The 19,257-nt window shown below is 58.8% G+C and overlaps 3 protein-coding genes across 8 annotated transcripts; 2 read left to right on the forward strand and 1 right to left on the reverse strand.

The window, feature by feature from the left end:
- Positions 1 to 395: 395 nt before the first annotated feature.
- On the reverse strand, positions 396 to 3,207 carry ZNF524 (zinc finger protein 524). 3 transcript variants are annotated; one of them, XM_059153279.1, is made up of 3 exons: positions 3,067 to 3,187; positions 1,555 to 2,440; positions 396 to 1,457 (listed from the first exon to the last, which is right to left on the reverse strand). In XM_059153279.1, exon 3 carries the CDS (start codon positions 1,416 to 1,418, stop codon positions 627 to 629), a length of 792 nt encoding a protein of 263 aa, XP_059009262.1. In that variant the 5' UTR covers positions 1,419 to 1,457; positions 1,555 to 2,440; positions 3,067 to 3,187; the 3' UTR covers positions 396 to 626. The 3 variants fall into 3 exon arrangements, with proteins under 3 accessions (XP_059009262.1, XP_059009260.1, XP_059009261.1); XM_059153277.1 differs by lacking the exon at positions 1,555 to 2,440 and having other exon boundaries at positions 3,067 to 3,207; XM_059153278.1 differs by having other exon boundaries at positions 396 to 2,079.
- Positions 3,208 to 3,776: 569 nt separating this feature from the next.
- FIZ1 (FLT3 interacting zinc finger 1) lies at positions 3,777 to 9,097 on the forward strand. Of its 2 annotated transcripts, none has more exons than XM_059153274.1 (3): positions 3,777 to 3,958; positions 5,560 to 5,911; positions 6,882 to 9,097. In XM_059153274.1, the coding sequence occupies exons 1-3, from the start codon at positions 3,792 to 3,794 to the stop codon at positions 8,076 to 8,078; spliced, it is 1,716 nt and encodes a 571-aa protein (XP_059009257.1). In that variant the 5' UTR covers positions 3,777 to 3,791; the 3' UTR covers positions 8,079 to 9,097. The 2 variants fall into 2 exon arrangements, with proteins under 2 accessions (XP_059009257.1, XP_059009258.1); XM_059153275.1 differs by lacking the exon at positions 3,777 to 3,958 and adding an exon at positions 4,227 to 4,475.
- A 484-nt stretch (positions 9,098 to 9,581) lies between these two features.
- ZNF579 (zinc finger protein 579) lies at positions 9,582 to 18,507 on the forward strand. Of its 3 annotated transcripts, XM_059153273.1 has the most exons (5): positions 9,582 to 9,727; positions 9,985 to 10,103; positions 14,397 to 14,459; positions 14,604 to 14,668; positions 16,395 to 18,507. In XM_059153273.1, the coding sequence occupies exons 2-5, from the start codon at positions 10,084 to 10,086 to the stop codon at positions 18,089 to 18,091; spliced, it is 1,845 nt and encodes a 614-aa protein (XP_059009256.1). In that variant the 5' UTR covers positions 9,582 to 9,727; positions 9,985 to 10,083; the 3' UTR covers positions 18,092 to 18,507. The 3 variants fall into 3 exon arrangements, with proteins under 3 accessions (XP_059009256.1, XP_059009254.1, XP_059009255.1); XM_059153271.1 differs by lacking the exons at positions 9,582 to 9,727; positions 9,985 to 10,103 and having other exon boundaries at positions 13,688 to 14,459; XM_059153272.1 differs by lacking the exons at positions 9,582 to 9,727; positions 9,985 to 10,103; positions 14,397 to 14,459; positions 14,604 to 14,668 and adding an exon at positions 14,705 to 15,348.
- The last annotated feature ends 750 nt before the right edge of the window (positions 18,508 to 19,257 follow it).

A 19,257-nucleotide genomic window follows, 5' to 3' on the forward strand; every position in this document is an offset into this window, starting at 1 on the left:
GCCCCGCCCCCTCCTGGCCCCGCCTCTAGCCTTACCAAAGTCGTAGGGTCTGCTCACAGCCCTCAACTCCTTATTTCCTTCCAGTGTCAGGACAAAGAGATAGGGCAAGGTAGTGGGTGCAGGCTTTCCAAGAATCTGGCTGGAATGGGGGATGAGGACCTAAAGTCACGTTTGAACAGAGGGGCAGTGTTTTACTCAGAGCCGATATTTACAGGGAGCCCTTTGAGGTCAGCTGGAGACGAGAGCTCCAAGACCGCTCTCAGCGCCAAGCATTATAACAATGCACATGACATGGGTTCTCCCAAATTCCATGCACTCCCATCAGGGTGGCATAGGGAAGGGAAGGCATCTGAAGGAAGGGCCAGCCTTGGTACCGACACTGATTACACACAGAAGCCAGTAGGCAGAGATTTATTTCCGAGGTCCCTGCCCCCAGGGGCCCGTCAGTCCCGGGGAGGGTGGCAGAAGGCAGTAGGACCCAGGAGTTTAGGTCCTCACCCTCGACCCCCTCCCACAACGGGAAGACCACCAGGTATGAGGGTGTCCCAGCTTTCCTGCCCAGGCTCAGCACCAGCTGAAACCCCAGCTCTACGTCTGACCCGGGCAGCGGTGGCCCAGGCTGTGGGTCAAGCCAGCTCTTTCCCCTCCGGCTCCTCCACCTCCTCCTCGGCCCCCGCCGTTGCTGGAATGCCCTCGTCGTCCCACGGCGGTTCAGGCCCTGCGTCCGGGGAACACAGGGGCACCCCCATGGCTTCAGGGTGCTTGCGTTTGGCATGGCGCCGGAGCGTGTTGGCCTCCGTGAAGCGCAGCCGGCAGACAGGGCACTGGTAAGGGCGTTCCCCAGAGTGGACACGGTGGTGGTGGGCCAGCTCGCCTGCCTCACGGAAGCGGCGAGGGCAGAGTGGGCAGCGGAAGGGCCGGAGGCCGGCATGGATGTTGCAGTGCCGCCGCAGGTGGCTGGACCGCTTGAAGGTCTTGCCGCAATCCTTGCACTCATGCGGCTTCAGCTCTGAGTGCGAGATGCTGTGGCGCTCCAGGTCAGAGAGGTAAGGGAAGGCCCGCAGGCACACAGGGCAGAAGTGTGGGGCCTTCTTAGGGCCAGAGCCCCCAGGCAAACCTGCCGCTGACCCCTCAGAGACCGTATAGGGCACACCCTGATCATCAATCAACAGGAGGTCGCTGCCACTGCCGCCGCCCACAGGGGCTGTCACCCCCTGTGCCAGCGGGGGCTCCTGCCCTGACTTGGTGGGGCGGCCCCGCTTGCGAGGGAGGGTGGCCTTGAGTGTCCGGTTCGAGGAGGTGGCCCCCCCAGGACGCCGGCCTCGGCGTCCCCGGGGAACAGGAGGAGGTAAAGCCAGAGATTTCTCTTCCTCCCCCGGCAAAGGCGAAGGCAACGGGTCTGGGCTGGGGGTGTCCATTGAGCAGTGGGGGGCTTGGGTCTGGGCACTGGAGCCGGGCTAAGAGGAGAGAGGGGGCAGCCGTCAATGCAGGGAGGGTCTGGAGCATCCCTTGTCCCCCAACACCTCGCCCATCCCTTGGTCTGTGTCTCTTCACCTGGGCATGGTGGACATTCACCTGGACAATCAGAGCCACACTGGTGGGTAAAACAGCAAGGCAGTTCTGTACCGGTTGGTACAGAGGTCACACAGGTGTGTCCTAAGCCTCCCTAACTCTTGTCCTAGAAGTTCAGGGTCAGCTTGAGCCAAAAGAAAAAAAAAATCTTCATGGGAGAATAGAATAGAGTCCAACTAAGGGTAGGGGCCAGTATTTCAATCCTCAAAGCAAAGAGCCCACTAAACGTGAGCCATGGAGGCCCAGAGATGTTTTGTGCCGCTTCTGATTGGCAGAGTGAGAGGAGTGGGAGTTCAGGACTAGAAGAAGAAAGGGACTGGTCGCAGCTGATGTTTGGCTCCGAGTCATGGATGAAGAAATGTGCCAGCACTGTTAAGTGTGGGCTCCCAAGTCAGAGTTCTGAGTTCAGTGCCGAGGTCTGCCGCTCAGTCTGTGTGCTCTGGGGCAAAGTGCTCATCTCTCTGAGCCTCAGTTAAGCCTTTTGCAAAACAGGACGAATGCTTGCACCTATTCACACAGACATGTCAAGAGGATAACACACAGAGTGCTCAGTGCACACCAGTGCCTTGAGATATCCTGGTGAGTGGCTAAGCTTCACACCAACCCTCTGAATAATGGCACATCACCCCCACTTTGCAACGGGGGAAACGGAGGCACAGGAAAGCCAAGTCAGTTGTCCAAGCCCTCTCTGCCAGTAAGCAGTAGGACCAAGACCCAAACCAGATCTCAAGGACCCCAACGGTCCAGGGAGTGAAATGACATGGACCCAAGGAGACAAGGGGACCTCATGGAGTCCCTTACACCTGGGGCAGACTCCAGCTCTGCCGCTAATGAACAAGTGACTTTGCTTCTCTGGGCCAGTTTCCACCTGGGTCAAACAGATACAGCAGTGTTGTTGGTTAGTAATAGTAAGCACTCAATAAAGTACCGTCATCGCCACCACCACCACCATCAGACCCACCACCTCCTTCATGTCCTCGGAGCCTGGGGCCACGAGACCCAGCTAGGGTGTCATGAAGGGGAGCGGGAGGAAGGCAGACGCGCCGCTAACAGCTGGGGCTGCAGGTGCCAGTGCACCCCCTTGGACCGGGCACACAGACTGAAGGCCAGAGAGGGGCCAACCACTTTTCTACGATCACAAGGTTCTCTCCGCAGGGAGGGCCTGGACTAGAACCCGGATCTCTGGAACAGTGCCCTCGCCCCTTGCCCCTCCGCTACCCCAGTGCAGGCGCGCGCCCGCCGGCCCGAGCGCGCGGGGCGGGCCCTGCGGGGGCGGCGGCCAATGAGCGGCGCGCGGGCCGCAGGACCGCGAGGGCCGCCAAGAAGGGGGTCTGCGCGCGCGCGCCCGGGCCGACTCCGCGGGGCGCGAGGTCGGCGCGCGCGCTGCGGCGGGCGCGGAAGCAGGTGTGGGGGCGCGCTCCAGGAGCGCGCGGCCCCGGGCCTCCCCTCCCTCCGCTCCCCTCTCCCCCGCCCGGACCCCCGCCTCTCGGGTACCTCATTTGCATGTCGCCTGGGCTCGCGAGTGTGCGCGCGCGGGGGCGACAGGGCCGGCGCGTGGGAAAGGGCGGGGGCCAGGGGGCCCTGCCCCTCGGCGGCGCGCGCGGGGACGGCCCCGCCCCCTCCCTCCCCCACCCCTCTCCGTCGGGCCCGCGCCCGCGGGAGACAAAGAGGACGCGCTGGGTCCTAAGGACCGGTCACGTACTCGCAGAGAACACGCGCCTGCGCGCCCGTCGCCCTCACTGGCCCCGAGCTGGAAATAACCCCACTAACACTTTCCCAACCACGCAGAAATGTCTTTTCTCCCACACAGCACCCAACAGGGTGACCCAATCAAAGACAGGAACCGCAAGGATGAGGAGCGGGAAAATGGCTGCTTGTTCCCGTAGTTAACATGGCGCCCGATAGGCTTCAAAGCCCCCCAGAGGGAGGACAAGATGGAACCTGCCCTTTCCTCCGAGCTCTACCACAGTGGCCGAACTTCGATTTTCCTTTTATCCTGACGCAACTCTACCAGGAAGATTCGGAGGCTGCGAAAAGGGAATCAAGTCTGCCGTGATTTACGTTAACACCTGTCAGGGAAGGCACAAAGGGGAAAGAGGCCGAGCGGGAGCTTGTTGCCCTTAGTCTGTATGGCGCCCGCGTCACCCTAGGCCCTGCCCCCACCCTGCCCTCACCCAACATGGCGCCATCCTAGCTTCTCCGGCCTCCAGTGCTAGGGGATGGGACGGGAAACGGGGAAGGGCGGGTGGTGGGGGTGGGGGGAAGCCAAGGGGGCGGGAGAAAGGAGGAGTGTGGGGGAGAAGCGAGCCGAGGCGGAAGTCGAGGGGCCCCCGGGTGGAAGTGACGCTGCCCCCGCTGCCCAAAATGTCGGCGCCCAGAGGGAGGTGTAAGTAATTAAAGAGAAAAGCCGACTGACTTTCCTGGCCTCCTGGGGCCGCCCCAGGGCTCTAGGACCCCGGCTGCGAACGAGCGAGGTGGACTTGCCCGGCTGTGGGTCCCGCCTGACCTGCTCCCGCCCCGGGTGCCCCAGGCCGCACCTTTTAGGGACAGGGGGGAGGGGCACAAAAGGCCGGTACTCGGGGCCTCAGTCCCAGAGCCGACTTGGGGGGGGGCGGGAAGCCCTGCAGGCGACTTGGTGGGAAGAAGGCGGGCTTCGTGGTGGCGGGGGCGGAGCAATAGCAGGGAGGAGCTTCCGCGTGGGCGTGGCTTAGAATGGAAATGGGCTGGGCTTGAAGGATGGAAGGGACCTACTTGGGGCTGAGTGGGGAAATGGGGCTCTAGGCGAAGGTGGGCGCAGCTTAGGGTAGAAGGGGAGTAGCTGGTCAAGGAGTAGGCATGGTGAGGTGATGGGATTGAGGTGTGCAGTTTGGCGAGTCTTAGTGGAAATAATAAGTCTTCATAATGTAAGTGCGGTGACTTGGGGGGGAGGGGCTCCCAGGGGAAGGCTGAGAACAAGGGGTTGAGGGGAGGGTCTTGCAAAGGACGGGGCTTCCTTCCAGGCTAGGTTTCAAGGAAAAACGAGTGAGTGGCGTTTTGGAGCCAGACCTTAGCTGAGAAGAAAGACGGTGGGACGTAGGAAGCTCAGATAGTGGTTAGTAGTAATCAGAGCAGCTTGCCTGTAGAGTCCTTGCTGTGTGCCCAGCCTAAGTGAGCGCGCGGTGTGCACTGCCCCAGTTTTGCGTAGTCCTCACCTCCGCTCCCGTTCTCCCGCACTTGCACATGGACAAATGCAGGAGGTTTCAGGACCGGTTATGGTCGCCCTGAAAGGCTGACTCAAGTGCACTTGGCCCCAAATCTCTGTCCTCTCCTACCCTAGGAATGTGAATCTTTTTTTTTTTTTTTTTTTTATTTATTTATTTTTTAAAAGATTTTATTTATTTATTTGACAGACAGAGATCACAAGTAGGCAGAGAGGCAGTCAGAGAGAGAGAGAGGAAGCGGACGCAGGCTCCCTGCAGAGCAGAGAGCCCGACATGAGGCTCGATCCCAGGACCCTGGGATCATGACCCGAGCCGAAGGCAGAGGCTTTAACCCACTGAGCCACCCAGGCGCCCCGGAATGTGAATCTTTATCTGAAGATGATCTTCGCTCTTGAAGAAGAGTGGGAGGGCCTTTGAAAGGGGAAGGGTCTTATCAAGGAATACTAGAGGCTTCGGGAACAGTGTGGGGACTTTGGGAGGAGGAGGTGGGGCGAACAGTGGGCGGGGTTTAGAGAGGAGTGGGGAGTCCATCGTAAAAGAAGGGGAGAGGCTTAAAAAGGGCCCAGTAGGGTAGAAGCCACCTAGCGCTGATTAGGAAGATTGCCAGAGGATCGGGAGAAGGGTTTGTAGGAGAGTGGGAGGGGCTTACAGGATGGTGGGTGTGGCTTGGAGGGAAGTGGGAAGGGTTTCCAGGGGACAGAGGGTGGGTGTGAGGCCAGGGAGCCTGATGGAGAGGGCTCCTGGGACGCTGACTCCACCTGCCCTCCATGTCTCCTCCCTGCTCCAGAGAGAGCCTCCATTCGCCACTGCCTTCCCACCACGCCATCATGGCTGATACCCCGCTGCCAGTGCCCCCGGTCCCTGCCCCGGCCCCAGCCCCAGCGCCTCCCGCTGCTGCTCCCCGGGTTCCGTTTCACTGCAGTGAGTGTGGCAAGAGCTTCCGCTACCGCTCGGACCTTCGGCGTCACTTCGCCCGGCACACTGCCCTCAAACCCCACGCGTGTCCACGCTGTGGCAAGGGCTTCAAACACAGCTTCAACCTGGCCAACCACCTGCGTTCGCACACCGGCGAGCGGCCCTACCGCTGCTCTGCCTGCCCTAAAGGGTTCCGAGACTCCACCGGCCTGCTACACCACCAGGTGAGTCCTGCAGGCTGGACCTGGGCTGGCCTCCCCAGGCTGGACACACCCTTGGAGCCACAGGGCTGGGCAGCAAAGAGCACTGTGATCTCTGATTTAGCCTCACAGTTCTCCAGGAAGGCACTTCCAGTCGAAAGGACTCGTTGCTCAAACTGTTTCTGCGACTGACTCCCAAAGGCCAATGTCCGTATGTCCGTAAAGGCACAGTCTTGCACCGTACACGGGCCAGATTTCAAGTGCCCAAGAGCCATAAGTCGCTGATGGCTGCAACATTGGTCAGTGGCAGATATAAAACATTCCCATCATTGCAGAAAGTTCTTTTGGACAGTGTTTGCTCTAGAGGTTTGGAGAGCAAACCTTGAAAAGCCACCTCTCACCCTAGGGGATGATAAAAGCTCCTCTCCACCTTTTCACAACATCCACTGCCAGAGAGGACATCAGAAAGTTTGTCAATCATAATTCTAATTTCTAGGAATTGGGTTGTTCTTTAGTGATGATTTTACCCTATCATCACAAGAACCCTGTGAGGTGGTAGTCCTATTGTGCCCATGTTACAGAGGAGCAAAGCAGAGTCCCAGAGATGATGTTTACTTGTCCACTTGTCACTGAGAGTGAAAGGCAGAGCTGGGATTCGAACCCAGGTTTGTTAGTGCTAAGAGCCCTAGTATTTGGCCACTCTCCCAGGGAGTCCCAATCTCCTAGGTGGGCTTTTTGAAAATGAGTAAGTGTTAGTCCGGAACACCAGGAGGAAGAGTCTTCCACCTTAAGGAACAGCATGTGCAAAGGTCCTGAAGAATGAAAGGACCGAAAGAATGCCAACATGACCCAAATTAGAGAAGACAAGTGAGAGTTGGAGCAGATGGGGCTTTGTAGACACAGCAGGGAGCTTGGGCCGCGTCCTTCTGGGAATGCAGGGATGGCAGGCTAGACCCTCAGCCCTGATGCTGTGCTCTCCCTCCTGCCCTCCCAGGTCGTCCACACTGGTGAGAAGCCCTACTGCTGCCTGGTGTGTGAGCTCCGCTTCTCCTCACGCTCCAGCCTGGGCCGCCACCTCAAGCGCCAGCACCGCGGGGTGCTCCCGTCCCCGCTGCAACCCGGCCCAGGCCTGCCGGCCCTGAGCGCACCCTGCTCTGTCTGCTGCAATGTGGGGCCCTGCTCAGTGTGCGGGGGCGCGGGGGCCGGTGGTGGCGAGGGCCCAGAGGGGGCAGGTGCGGGCCCGGGCAGCTGGGGGCTGGCAGAGGCCGCCGCCGCGGCCGCCGCCGCCTCGCTGCCCCCCTTTGCGTGTGGAGCCTGCGCGCGGCGCTTTGACCATGGCCGTGAGCTGGCGGCCCACTGGGCGGCGCACACCGACGTGAAGCCCTTCAAGTGCCCGCGTTGTGAGCGCGACTTCAACGCCCCCGCGCTGCTGGAGCGGCACAAGCTGACGCACGACCTGCAGGGCCCGGGCGCGCCCCCAGTGCAGGCCTGGGCCCCGGGCGCCAGCGCAGGGCCCGACCCGGCCGGCGACGTCGGTGGCGCGGTGGAGGCGGGTGATGCCCAGGCGGCCTGGGATGGCGGGCTGCTCCTGGGCCGCACTGGGGGCGGCGTGCCCGAGCTCGCGGGGCTGCTCCCGGAAGGCGGCGGGGAGGCTCCTGCCCCAGCGGCCGAGGCGTCCGAAGACACCCTGTACCAGTGCGACTGCGGGACCTTCTTCGCGTCGGCCGCGGCACTGGCCAGCCACCTGGAGGCCCACTCGGGCCCCGCCACCTACGGCTGCGGCCACTGCGGGGCCCTGTACGCGGCTCTGGCGGCCCTGGAGGAGCACCGGCGGGCGAGCCACGGCGAGGGCGGCGGAGCAGAGGCGGCATCCGCGGCCCCAGAGGGGGAGCCAGCGTCCGGCGAGGCCGCGTCTGCCTCCGGCCGGGGCAAGAAGATCTTCGGCTGCTCCGAGTGCGAGAAGCTGTTCCGCTCGCCGCGCGACCTGGAGCGCCACGTGCTGGTGCACACGGGCGAGAAGCCATTCCCGTGCCTCGAGTGCGGCAAGTTCTTCCGCCACGAGTGCTACCTCAAGCGCCACCGGCTGCTGCATGGCACCGAGAGGCCCTTCCCCTGCCACATCTGCGGCAAGGGCTTCATCACGCTCAGCAACCTCTCACGGCACCTGAAGCTGCACCGCGGCATGGACTGATGCCGCAGCCACCCTGCCGCCCCGCGTCGGGGGCCGCACTCAGGGCCTGGGGCCAGATCCCTGGGCCCTGCCGTCAGGGGACCCCGGCTGGAGATAGGGGGCCACCAGACACTCGCACGGCCCCATGAGCTGGGGGCAGCAAACAAACCGGGGAGACTCCTCAGCTGCGAGGTCTGGGACCTAGGAAGAGACTCCTGAGCAACCCCAAATCAAAAGGCCTCCCCGAGTGGTGGGGACGTAGCAATGAGATGTGGGTGTCAGCAAGTACTTCTCATCTTGAGGACCCTAGTGATAAGAGATGGGCATCCTTCCCCCAAGGAAGACTGCCCCTCTCCCCAAGAGCCATCATTCCCAACGACCTTGATCTGGAGAATGTGGGGGGACCATGTCCCTGAATTTCCCTGGATCCCCCAAATGCTACCCACCAGTCACTGGTGCCCTCCAAAAATGGATAGAGCCGAAACCTGCCTTCCCCCCACCCATCCCATTTCATTCCTCATGCTGAAAGAGGACCAGGGTAGATGCCCCTGCCCTGAAAACCCCTCCCCCCAATTAGGTCTCCCTCCCCCAGGGCAGAATGGATCCACCCTAATGATCTTCCCCATCCCAAACACTAGAATAGGCTGGTTTGAAATCCCTCCTGCCCAGTAGAATGAACTGAATCAGATACACACCCCTGTCCACTGGAATGGGTTGGTCTAGACGGGCCTGTACCCCACCCTCCTTAGGCCAATATGGCAGACACTCCTCCCTCCCTCTAGAGTGCCGGCCAGTCCCCATCATTCCGCATCCTGTGAACTCATCTGAGTGGGAAGTGGTGGACTCTGGGGCTTTACCTCCTGCTCTGCTGTAGCACCTGTCTTTCCATCTCTGTTGGTTTGTCAGTCTCTGTGTTCCTCTCAACCCCAAGGGGAAGGGGGGCTTGGCTAGGGGATAACCCCCTGTGAGCCTCGACCTTGCCCCTTATCCCACTCCCTAATGTCTCCACAGGGCCCCAATAAACCTCGTCCTGTCAGTCACTGCCGTTTTGTTTTCTGATCCTTGGCTCCAGAGAGGTGGGGGCTTTTCTCCCTGATTTAGGATGAGCTCCCTAAAGAAAAGCAGATCTTTTCTCCCTCCTGACAAATGTTGAGTCCCTTAGATACTGCACAACCATTAAAATCAGAAATGGCTTAAGTTTCATCTCAGTGGAATTCTGTCCCTTAAACACGAGATCCACCTCCAGTGGACTGAATGTGCCCTTTAGAACCAGACATGCCCTTTAGACACCGTCAATCCCATCAGGCCCCCTAAAAGCCAAACTGTCTCCTTAAAGAAAAGTTCTACCCCTAAGGAGAGACCCTAAATCTTAGACCCTGCCTCTAGGTGACCAAATGTCTATGTTAAACACTGTATGCACCCCGGAGGGTAGGAGTCACCTGTCTGGGCGGAGTCAACCATTCCTCTTCTAGGCACTAGATTACATTTCTGTCTTGAGTGCCGTTCTGTGTCAGGCATTGTAATCCTCTCTGAGGATCCAGCAGTGGAGAAAAGGACTCCTAGGCTTATGTTTTAGTGTTTGGGTGGTGGGGTGGAGAAAAGTAAAGAAACAGAAGTAATTTCAGGTGTTTCTGAGCATGCTGAAGGAGGGGAGGAAAGGTGTTAAGAAAGTGAGTGACCCCGTGAGCATGCCATTTCAGTTCAGGTGTCCGGTGGACATCTCTCCACAGGCGGCATCTGATCTGAAACCCAAAGGGTGCTGAGAGACCAGAGAGCGGATGGGCCCCAAGGAGGGAGAGGTGAAGGGAGGGGGAGGGGTCAGGTCCCAGAGCCTGGTGGGGCAAGAGAGGCATTTGACTGTGCTCTCCAGGCAATTGAACACCAAGATTTTAATGTTGGAGGATTTGACCACTCCCGCACTTTACAGAGTTTCCTCTGGCTGCTGAGTCGAGAAGGAACTGGAGGCAGCAGAAGAGACGCTTAGGAGCCTGGACCGGAGTGGTGGGGAGATACAGGTGGATTCGAGATGAATTCCGAAGGTGGAATGTGAGTGTTTGTGTGTGTGTGTAATTGAAAGAGCTCAGGAGGGACTGGTTAGGTGGTAGCACTTTGTGTTAAGACATGAAAAGGGGAAGAACAAGTTTCGGTAGGAGCTTAGGGGATAAAGAATTCCATTTTGAGCTTCTTAAATTTAAGATGCCTGGGAGATTGGCACATACTAATACGGCTGAAGGTATGCGTGTCCTGTGATACCGTGATCCCACTGCTGGGCACGAACCCTAGAGAAACTCCTTCACCTGCACTAGGAGACACACTTAAACATCTCCCAGCAGCAATCTGTATGGCCTCAAACTCTGAACAATTGATGTGTCATTGCTGTGGTCCGAATGTTTGTGTTCCCATTGAAATTTCTATGTTGAAATCCTAACTCCCAGTGTGACAGTGTTTGGAGATGGAGCTTTGGGGAGGTGCTTAAGTCTTAGTGCCTGGGACCAGCGCCTCCTCTGAAAGGCTCCAGGGAGACCCTTGGCCCTTCTCACCCTGAGAGGACACCACAAGAAGCACTGGCCATAAACCCAGAAGAGGGCCTCCCCCAGAAGACAAGCATGCAGGTGCCTTGATCTTGGACTTCCGGCCTCCAGAGAACCGTGAGCGATAAATTTCTGTTGTTCATAAGCTGCCAGTCTGTGGTGTTTTGTTAAAGCAGCCGGAACAGGGCGCCTGGGTGGCTCAGTGGGTTAAGCCGCTGGCTTTGGCTCAGGTCATGATCTCAGAGTCCTGGGATCGAGTCCCGCATCGGGCTCTCTGCTCAGCAGGGAGCCTGCTTCCCTCTCTCTCTCTGCCTGCCTCTCCATCTACTTGTGATTTCTCTCTGTCAAATAAATAAATAAAATCTTTAAAAAAAAAAAAAAAAGCAGCCGGAACAGACTAAGACATCTGTCAACAAAAAGCAGATATATAAACGGTGGCATATTATGCTATGGGTTACTATACAGCGTGAAATAAAGGGACACTTGATGGAAATCTAGGGGGAAGGGCACTCCAGGCAGGGGGGAAAGGCACGTTCAAAGGCCCTGAGTCCACCAATAGCAGAGGTGGGGTGGTGCGGCTGGAGCGGAGTGAAGCAGGAGAGAGGTAGTCACCAGTGGAGGGACGCTTCAGGGGCCAGACCCATCGAGCCTTACAGGCAGGGGGAGAGGAATACGGGAGGAAGGGCTGGGAAGCCACCGGAGGTTCACAGGCTGCGATCTCTGCGTGCGAGAGGCTGGCCGCGGTAGGGGCGCTGGGGGCAGGAGAGCCAATGAGGAGGCAGTAGCAGGGGGACTGGCACCCAGGAGTGCAGTCCGGAGCCAATCAGCGCTAGGTCCCGCCCCCTGCTCGGGCCCACGGCCCCGCGGAGTCCCGCACTGCCCAGGCACCCTGTCTCACCTGGGCCGGCTCCCCGCCTCCTCCCTGCTCTCAGCCTAGGTCTCCCCTGCATCCGGCCCAGCCTCCACGCGGGTCCCACAGGAATTTCTCTAAAACACTAATCAGATCATGTGACTCTCCAGCTTAAAACCTTTTCAATGGCTTCTCAGTGCACCAGGAACGCGTCCAGCATTCCGCCTGGACTAAGAGGCCGCCGCAGCGGCTTGTGCAACTCCCGGCCTCTCTCCATGACACTCCAGCCTTTGATGGCCCAATCCAAGGCCTCGAGTCTCCCTCAAGACAAGATCTCCCTCCCCATCCCCCAATATGCTCTTCCCTCTGCTTGAAATTTTATTTCCCACCATTCCATTCCTGAATTTTCCTTATTTCCTTCCTGCCTTCCTTCCTTCCTTCCTCCTTTCCTTCCTTTTTTTGGAAAAAAAAATGTTAAGCTTTTAAAATACAGATAATGAAATAACAACCCCCCAACCCCACCAGGTATACACTCAGAAGAACTGAAAATAATCGTCCAAACAAACACTTATACACAAACGTTCCTAACAGCGCTATTCACAATAGCTGAGAGGTAGCAAGAAGCCACATATCCACGAACAAATGAATGGGCACAATGTAGTGTACCTGCACGGTGGAATATTACTCAACTAGCAAAAGGAATGACGTCAGGATCCATGCCACAACGCAGATGATTCTGGAAAACACACTAAGTGAAAGAAACTGGTCATAAGAGGTTACCTATTATATGATTCAACTGACATGAAATGTTTGTCATAGGCAAAGCTGATTATTGGTTGTCAGGAGCTGGAAGAAGAAGGACATGGGGAGTGACAGTTTAACAGACCTAGATTTCTGTTGGGGAAGATGACAAAGTTCTGAAACTAGACAGTGGGATGGTCACATGACATTGAGAATGTACTTAATGGCACTATTATTGCCCACCCCCCGTGTCCATATACTATCAGCTTTAAAGATTTTTTTTTTTTTTGACAGAGATCACAAGTAGGCAGAGAGTCAGACTGAGAGAGAGAGGAAGGGAAGCAGGCTCCCTGCTGAGCAGGGAGCCTGACGTGGGGCTCAATCCCAGCACCCCGAGATTATGACCCGAGCCGAAGGCAGAGGCTTAACCCACTGAGCCAACCAGGCGACCCTGCCTATCAGCTTTAAAACATTAGAGGTTTAGGGGCGCCTGGGTGGCTCAGAGGGTTAAGCCTCTGCCTTCCACTCAGGTCATGATCTCAGGGTCCTGGGATTGAGCCCCGCATCGGGCTCTCTGCTCAGCAGGGAGCCTGCTTCCTCCTCTCTCTCTGCCTGCCTCTCTGCCTACCTGTGATCTCTGTCTGTCAAATAAATAAATAAAATCTTAAAAAAAAAATTAGAGGTTTAGTTACCTCACTCGCCGTAGGCCCCTTTAGGATCTGATCGCTTCTCCCTGCTACAAGTTAACTCCTACCATGAATTTGGTGCTTATTGTTTCCATGGATATTTTTAGACTTTCACTCCTATATAAATATCCTTTTAAAATTAGTACTATTGCCCAGGCACTTTTAAAAGTCATACTCTTGGGGGCGCCTGTGTGGCTCAGTGTGTTGAGCCTCTGCCTTCTGCCCGGGTCATGGTCTCAGGGTCCTGGGATCGAGCCCCGCATCAGGCTCTCTGCTCAGAAGGGGGGCCTGCTTCCCCCTCCCCCTCTGCCTGCCTCTCTGCCTACTTGTGATCTCTCTCTCTCTCTCTCTGTCAAATAGATAAATATTAAAAAAAAAAAAAAAAGTCATGCTCTTGGGATGCCTGGGTGGCTCAGTGGGTTAAGTCTCTGCCTTCAGCTCAGGTCATGATCTCAGGGTCCTGGGATGGAGCCCCACATCGGGCTTTCTGTTCAGTGGGAGCCTGCTTTCCCCCTTCTCTCTCTCTGCCTGCCTCTCTGCCTACTTGTGATCGCTCTCTGTCAAATGAATAATAATAAAAAAAAAAAGTCATGCTCTTTGCCTGTCGTTTCTCCCATCTCTTTGTGAAATGCAAAGACTCGCTGAGATGCACTAGCTTCGACATGTTTTAGTTCCCCACTTTGCTGCTGTTTAAACTGAGAATAGCGTGACCCACTCCATAAGGTAAGGAGAGACAAACGCATTAGTATTTGTAAAGCACTTACAAGACTAAGTTACTGCTTATTTTCATTTTATTTACTTTTATTACCCTTTCCCCCCATTTGATTTCTTGTCCCTTTACTTTCTGGAGTATGGAGCGCATTCACATGGCTTCAAATTTAAGAAGTACAAAAGGATAGAGTGCCGTAAGTTTCAGTTCTGGGAGTTAGACAATGTTGCTAGTTCCCTCTCTCTTCTTCCAGACACAACCCACTGATAAGCACAGACAGTTAGAACAGGTTCCAGACTGTTTTCTACCTTCCTTTCCATCCCCCCTTCCCTTCATGTTATCACTTGGAGCGCTTCCATATTTTTTTACACAGCAAGTTTCTTCATCTTTTTTTTTTTTTTTTTTGACACATAGCATTCCATTGGGCAGATCAATCATGATGCCACTCGAATTCCCTCCGGATGCGAATTTAGCTCATCTCCAGTCTTTTGCAGTGGTGTGCAATCATCTGGTGCTGATTCACCTGGTACCGATGTCATTTTGCATGTTTCTGAGCAGATCTATCTGGCAGTCCCATTCCTGGAATTGTTCAGCTGTTAAGGCTGTTCCAAATTTCACTAGCCCAGCCCTGTTCAGAGAGGTCCTGTTTCCCACGCTCTGGCTGACAGTGCTCAACATGTACTTCACCTTAAGTCTGCAGGCCTATCTCTGCAACAAGCCCTCGACTGCTCGGTTTCGGGCATTTGAGATGTGTGGAGCACGTCTCTCTCCTTTCCCTTGGCTCATCCTTCTCATCCCCAACCCTTGGCTTTCATCCTGCAGGTTTCAGCTGAAACACTATTGCCTCCTGGAAGACCTTGAGGACTGCTCTCACCCCAGGGGGAGGTCAGCTCAGTGCCTTCTCTGTTCTCTGTCTCCCCCCCACCTCCACCCCCCACCCCAATCGTCTTTCCTGCCTTAGAGCACGTTTTCCTGGAAGGCGGTCGGATCTGTAACTGCCTCCTCCCTCTGACGGTGAGCTTCCTGCAGACAGGGTCGGACAGCCCGTCAGCCTGTCGCGGAGGCTCCAGCACCAAGGACAGAGCTAGCCCACAGTAGGTGCTCAGGAAATACCCGGGGCTTGGGATCCAGGGAACTATGCCGGGAAACACTTGCAGAAGGACTCAGGAGCACAGTGGGTGCTCAGTAGATGTGGGTCTCTTAGGAGCGAATGCTATCTGCCGGGCTTGTTGTAGAGGGGGCCACTGAGGCTAGGAGAAGCGACAGTCGCTTGCTCCAGCAGCCGAGTGAAGGCTGGACAGGGGTTCCAGTCCAGAGCGCCCCTACTTTGCCTGAGGCCTCTGCCACTGCCTCATTCACGACTCCTTCCCCTGGCACCCCCCTCGCCCAACACAGTGCCTGGCACAGACAGGACCTGATAAATGTGTATTTGTTGAAGGAATGAATGAATATGTGTGTCTGCTGGGGTGGGGAGGAGAGCTGCGTCCAGCCTCCCAGGCCCGCAGCCCCCTCCCCATGCAGAACCCAGGAATCCAAGCCGACTGCCCTCCACGCCCCCTGGGTCCCCTCGTCCTCCCGCTTCCGGCCTTCCAGCCGGTCTTTCCTCTTTTGGGCTCGGTCGAGAGGCCGGGTTTCCGGGGGGAAGGCTTAGGCAGTGACACCGAGCCCAGCCTCCTCCACCCCCCACCACGCTGGGGCCCTCCCTCCCTCCCCGCCACCACCGTCCGCGTTTGGCCGGCCGCGGGGAAGGAAGAAAGAAGCGAAGGAGGCGGAGGTAAGACACAGGCGCCCAGCGATCCGATCAGGGCCGAGCCCCAGGCTCTGGGCTCGGAAATCCGCGAGGCCTCGACCCGTGGCCCTAATTCTGCTGATCACGCCTGCGGGGAACCGCAAGCTGGGCCCAGTGGGGAGCTCGGCCCCCCGTGGGGACCTAGGGCTCCATACTCCAGCAGCCTGGGTGGGGGGCAGGTGTCCAGCGGCCAGGCCCTCAGCCCCCTCCTCTGTGGAGACTTCGGGCAGCTGAGCCCCCAGCTCCCTCCTCCCCCTTGTCTTAGGAGCCCAGCCCCCTCCCCCAACCCTCTCTGCCCCTGGGACCCAGGAATCCTTACCCCACACCTACAGGAGTGGATCTCAGTCCCCTCCCAAACCTGGGGTCCCAAACCCCAGCTCCCACCTCTCTCAGTCCCTGGAGTCCAGGACCCCAGCCTCCCCACTGCCCAGGAGTCTTAGCCCTCCTACCCCCAGCCTCTCCCAGACCCTGGTCTGGGCACTCACACACATTTCTGGGGCTTCCCAATGTCGAATTCCACCCCCTCCACTCGGGCACCACTGGCCGGTTCCCAGCCCCTCCCAAAATTCTCCAGAGGGGCCCCTGGAGAAAAAGCAGTTGGCTGACTGTCTCCCTGTCTCCTCTTCTGTCTGTATCTCTGGCTTGTCCCCTCTCTCTGTCTGTCTGTCCCTACCTCTGTCCTGCTGTGGTTCTTCTGATCTCTGGTGTTTGCACCATCTCTCCCGAAATCTCTTTGTTTTCTCTCCATCTCTGTCTCTGCTGGGAGTCCCCATCTCTCTCTCCTGCTGTCTCCCACCATCCTGCCTTTACGGCTTCTCCTGCTGTCTGTCTGTCTGTCTGCCCCTGGGGTCTCTGCCTTTGCTCTGTCTTGCTGGCTCTCTCCATTGCCTGATTAATCATCTGACCATCACGGACTCTCCATCTCTCTCTGTCTCTGTCTCTCGGCCTCACTCCACACATCTCCCTTTATCTAACCCACTCCACGCCCCCACCCACCCCAATGTCTCCTTGTCTTCCCTTTCTCCTTACAGGCATGGATCCGCAGCCCCCTCCACCCGCCCAGGGCAGCCCACCTCACCGTGGCCGGGGCCGGGGCCGTGGCCGAGGCCGTGGTAGAGGCCGGGGCCGTGGCAGGGGGGGCGCTGGAGCCCCTCGGGCGCCCCTGCCCTGCCCGACATGTGGCCGCCTCTTCCGCTTCCCCTACTACCTCTCCCGGCACCGGCTGAGCCACTCAGGCCTCCGACCCCACGCCTGCCCCCTGTGCCCCAAGGCCTTCCGCCGGCCCGCCCACCTCTCCCGCCACCTGCGTGGCCACGGGCCCCAACCGCCGCTGCGCTGCGCCGCCTGCCCCCGCACCTTCCCGGAGCCAGCCCAGCTTCGGCGCCACTTGGCCCAGGAGCACGCAGGCGGCGAGGTCGAGCTGGCCATCGAGAGGGCGGCCAAGGAGGCCGCGGAGTCGAGCTGGGGCTCCCAGGACGCCGGGGCGGAGCAGCCTACCACCGCTGCAGCGGGGGCCGCGGAGGAGGAGGCGGCGTGGCCCGAGACGTGGCCGGCAGGGGAGCCGGCCACGCTGGCTGCCCCCACAAGCGCCGAACCCCGGGAGTCAGAGGAGGAGGAGGCCGAGGCCGGGGCGGCGGAGCTGAGGGCCGAATTGGCACTGGCAGCCGGGCGGCAGGAGGAGAAGCAGGTCCTGCTCCAGGCCGACTGGACGCTGCTGTGCCTCCGCTGTCGCGAAGCCTTCGCCACCAAGGGCGAGCTCAAAGCACACCCGTGTCTGCGCCCCGAGGGTGAACAGGAGGGTGAAGGGGGCCCCCCTCCCCGGCCCAAGCGCCACCAGTGCTCCATCTGCCTCAAGGCCTTCGCCAGGCCCTGGTCGCTGTCCCGCCACCGGCTGGTCCACTCCACCGACCGCCCTTTCGTGTGCCCAGACTGCGGCCTGGCCTTCCGCCTCGCCTCCTACCTCCGCCAGCACCGTCGTGTGCACGGCGCGCTCAGCCTCCTGGCCCCGCTGCCCCCGGCGGGCAAGAAGGACGACAAGGCACCGGGTGGACGGAACTCAGGGAAGGGGCCCGAGGGGGGCGAAGGGGCAGAGTGCGGGAGTGCCTCGGAGGGGGGAGAAGGCGGGCAGAATGGAGGGGACGCCGCCCCGGCCCGGCCCCCTGCGGGGGAGCCCCGCTTCTGGTGTCCCGAGTGTGGCAAAGGCTTCCGGCGCCGCGCGCACCTGCGGCAGCACGGGGTGACCCACTCAGGGGCGCGCCCCTTTCAGTGCGTGCGCTGCCAGAGGGAGTTCAAGCGGCTGGCCGACCTGGCCCGCCACGCGCAGGTGCACGCGGGAGGCCCGGCGCCGCACCCGTGCCCGCGCTGCCCGCGCCGCTTCTCGCGCGCCTACAGCCTCCTGCGCCACCAGCGCTGCCACCGGGCCGAGCTGGAGAGGGCGGCTGCGTTGCAGGCGCTCCAGGCCCAGGCCCCGCCGTCGCCCCCGCCGCCCCCGCCGCCCCCACCAGCTGGGCAGGAGGAGGAAGGGCTCCCGATGCCCATTGCACGCATCAAGGAAGAGCCACCCTCCCCGGGAACCCCACCCCAGTCGCCACCACCGCCGCCGCCGGCTCCCCCTGTCTTCCTCAGCGCCTCCTGTTTCGACAGCCAAGACCACTCAGCCTTCGAGATGGAGGAAGAAGAAATTGACAGCAAGGCCCACCTTCGGGGGTTGGGAGGCCTGGCCTCCTGACCTTCACCACCACTCCTGGCCCCTCCATTTGGCTCCCGGTTTGCAATATGGAGGAAGGAAGTCGAAGTAGAGGCGCCTCCTGTCTACCCACCCTTCCCCTTCTAGCTCTCAACACTAAGGGGGGGGGGCTGGACCGCCCCTCCCTCCCATTGCCCACCCCCTCCCCCGGGTACCCCGACGCTGGCTAGGAACTGCTTGTCCCAACAGGCCTCAGAAGGCAGGACAAGTTGGAAAAGGAGGCAGAGAATATTGGCCAGAGAGATGCAGACTTGGGGGGACCCCCTGCCTGGCTGTCTCCCATTACACACACTGGACACCGTCACCTCTTTGGAACTGCCAGACCCTGGGGGTCCCCAGTGAGCAAAGGTCCATCCCTGTCCTTTTGTCTGTCTGTGAATAAATGTGAATTCGTGAAACAGGAGAGAGTGAGGCTGTCTGTGGGGGCTGCCAGAGGGGGGTCTAGGGTGAGCCGGGATCTGTCCCAACAGGCTCTGAGCTTGTGTTCCAGGCAGGAAGGGTCCAGATTTCCACATCAGGGAACGGGAGGCAGGTGCTCAGCCTGCAAGAAACTCAAGAGAAGAATATGGAGTGTGACAGCGCGGGTTACCACCCGTTCTGGCATCTTTGGGGAGCTCTGTGGCCCCCTGTGGGATCCCCACATGCATGCTTTCAGCAGACATTTACCAGGCACCACGCAGGGTCCTGGGGATGCTGGAGAGGAGACAGCCACGGCCCCCCCAGAAGCCAGAATTCTAGATCCACACGAGTTTAGCCATGTGTGGCTGCTTCCATTTAAACTTAGAATGAGTAAATCCATTTAAAATAAAATAATGAAAAACGTTCAGTTTCTCAGTCACACAGTTTCCAGGGGCCAACAGCCCCATGAGGCTGGTGGCTACCCCAGACAGCACAGATCGAGAACATCCCATCACTGCAAGAAGTTCTCTTGGACAGGGTTGCCCTAGGTAATGAACCATCTGCAACAGACCACCAGGTATTAATTAGGGCTACTGAGAACACTGCCTGGCTGGGAGGGAGGGCCTTTGGGTGACCTTTGACCTGAACCAAGAGCGGCAGAGCAGGGTCAAAGGCCATGAGGTGGGTTGGTGCTGCATGTTGGAGAAACCACAAGAAATCAGGAGTAGGTGGAAAGGTTCATTTTCTGC

This window comes from Mustela lutreola, chromosome 16, assembly GCF_030435805.1.
Source record: "Mustela lutreola isolate mMusLut2 chromosome 16, mMusLut2.pri, whole genome shotgun sequence".
Classification (NCBI taxonomy): domain Eukaryota; kingdom Metazoa; phylum Chordata; class Mammalia; order Carnivora; family Mustelidae; genus Mustela; species Mustela lutreola.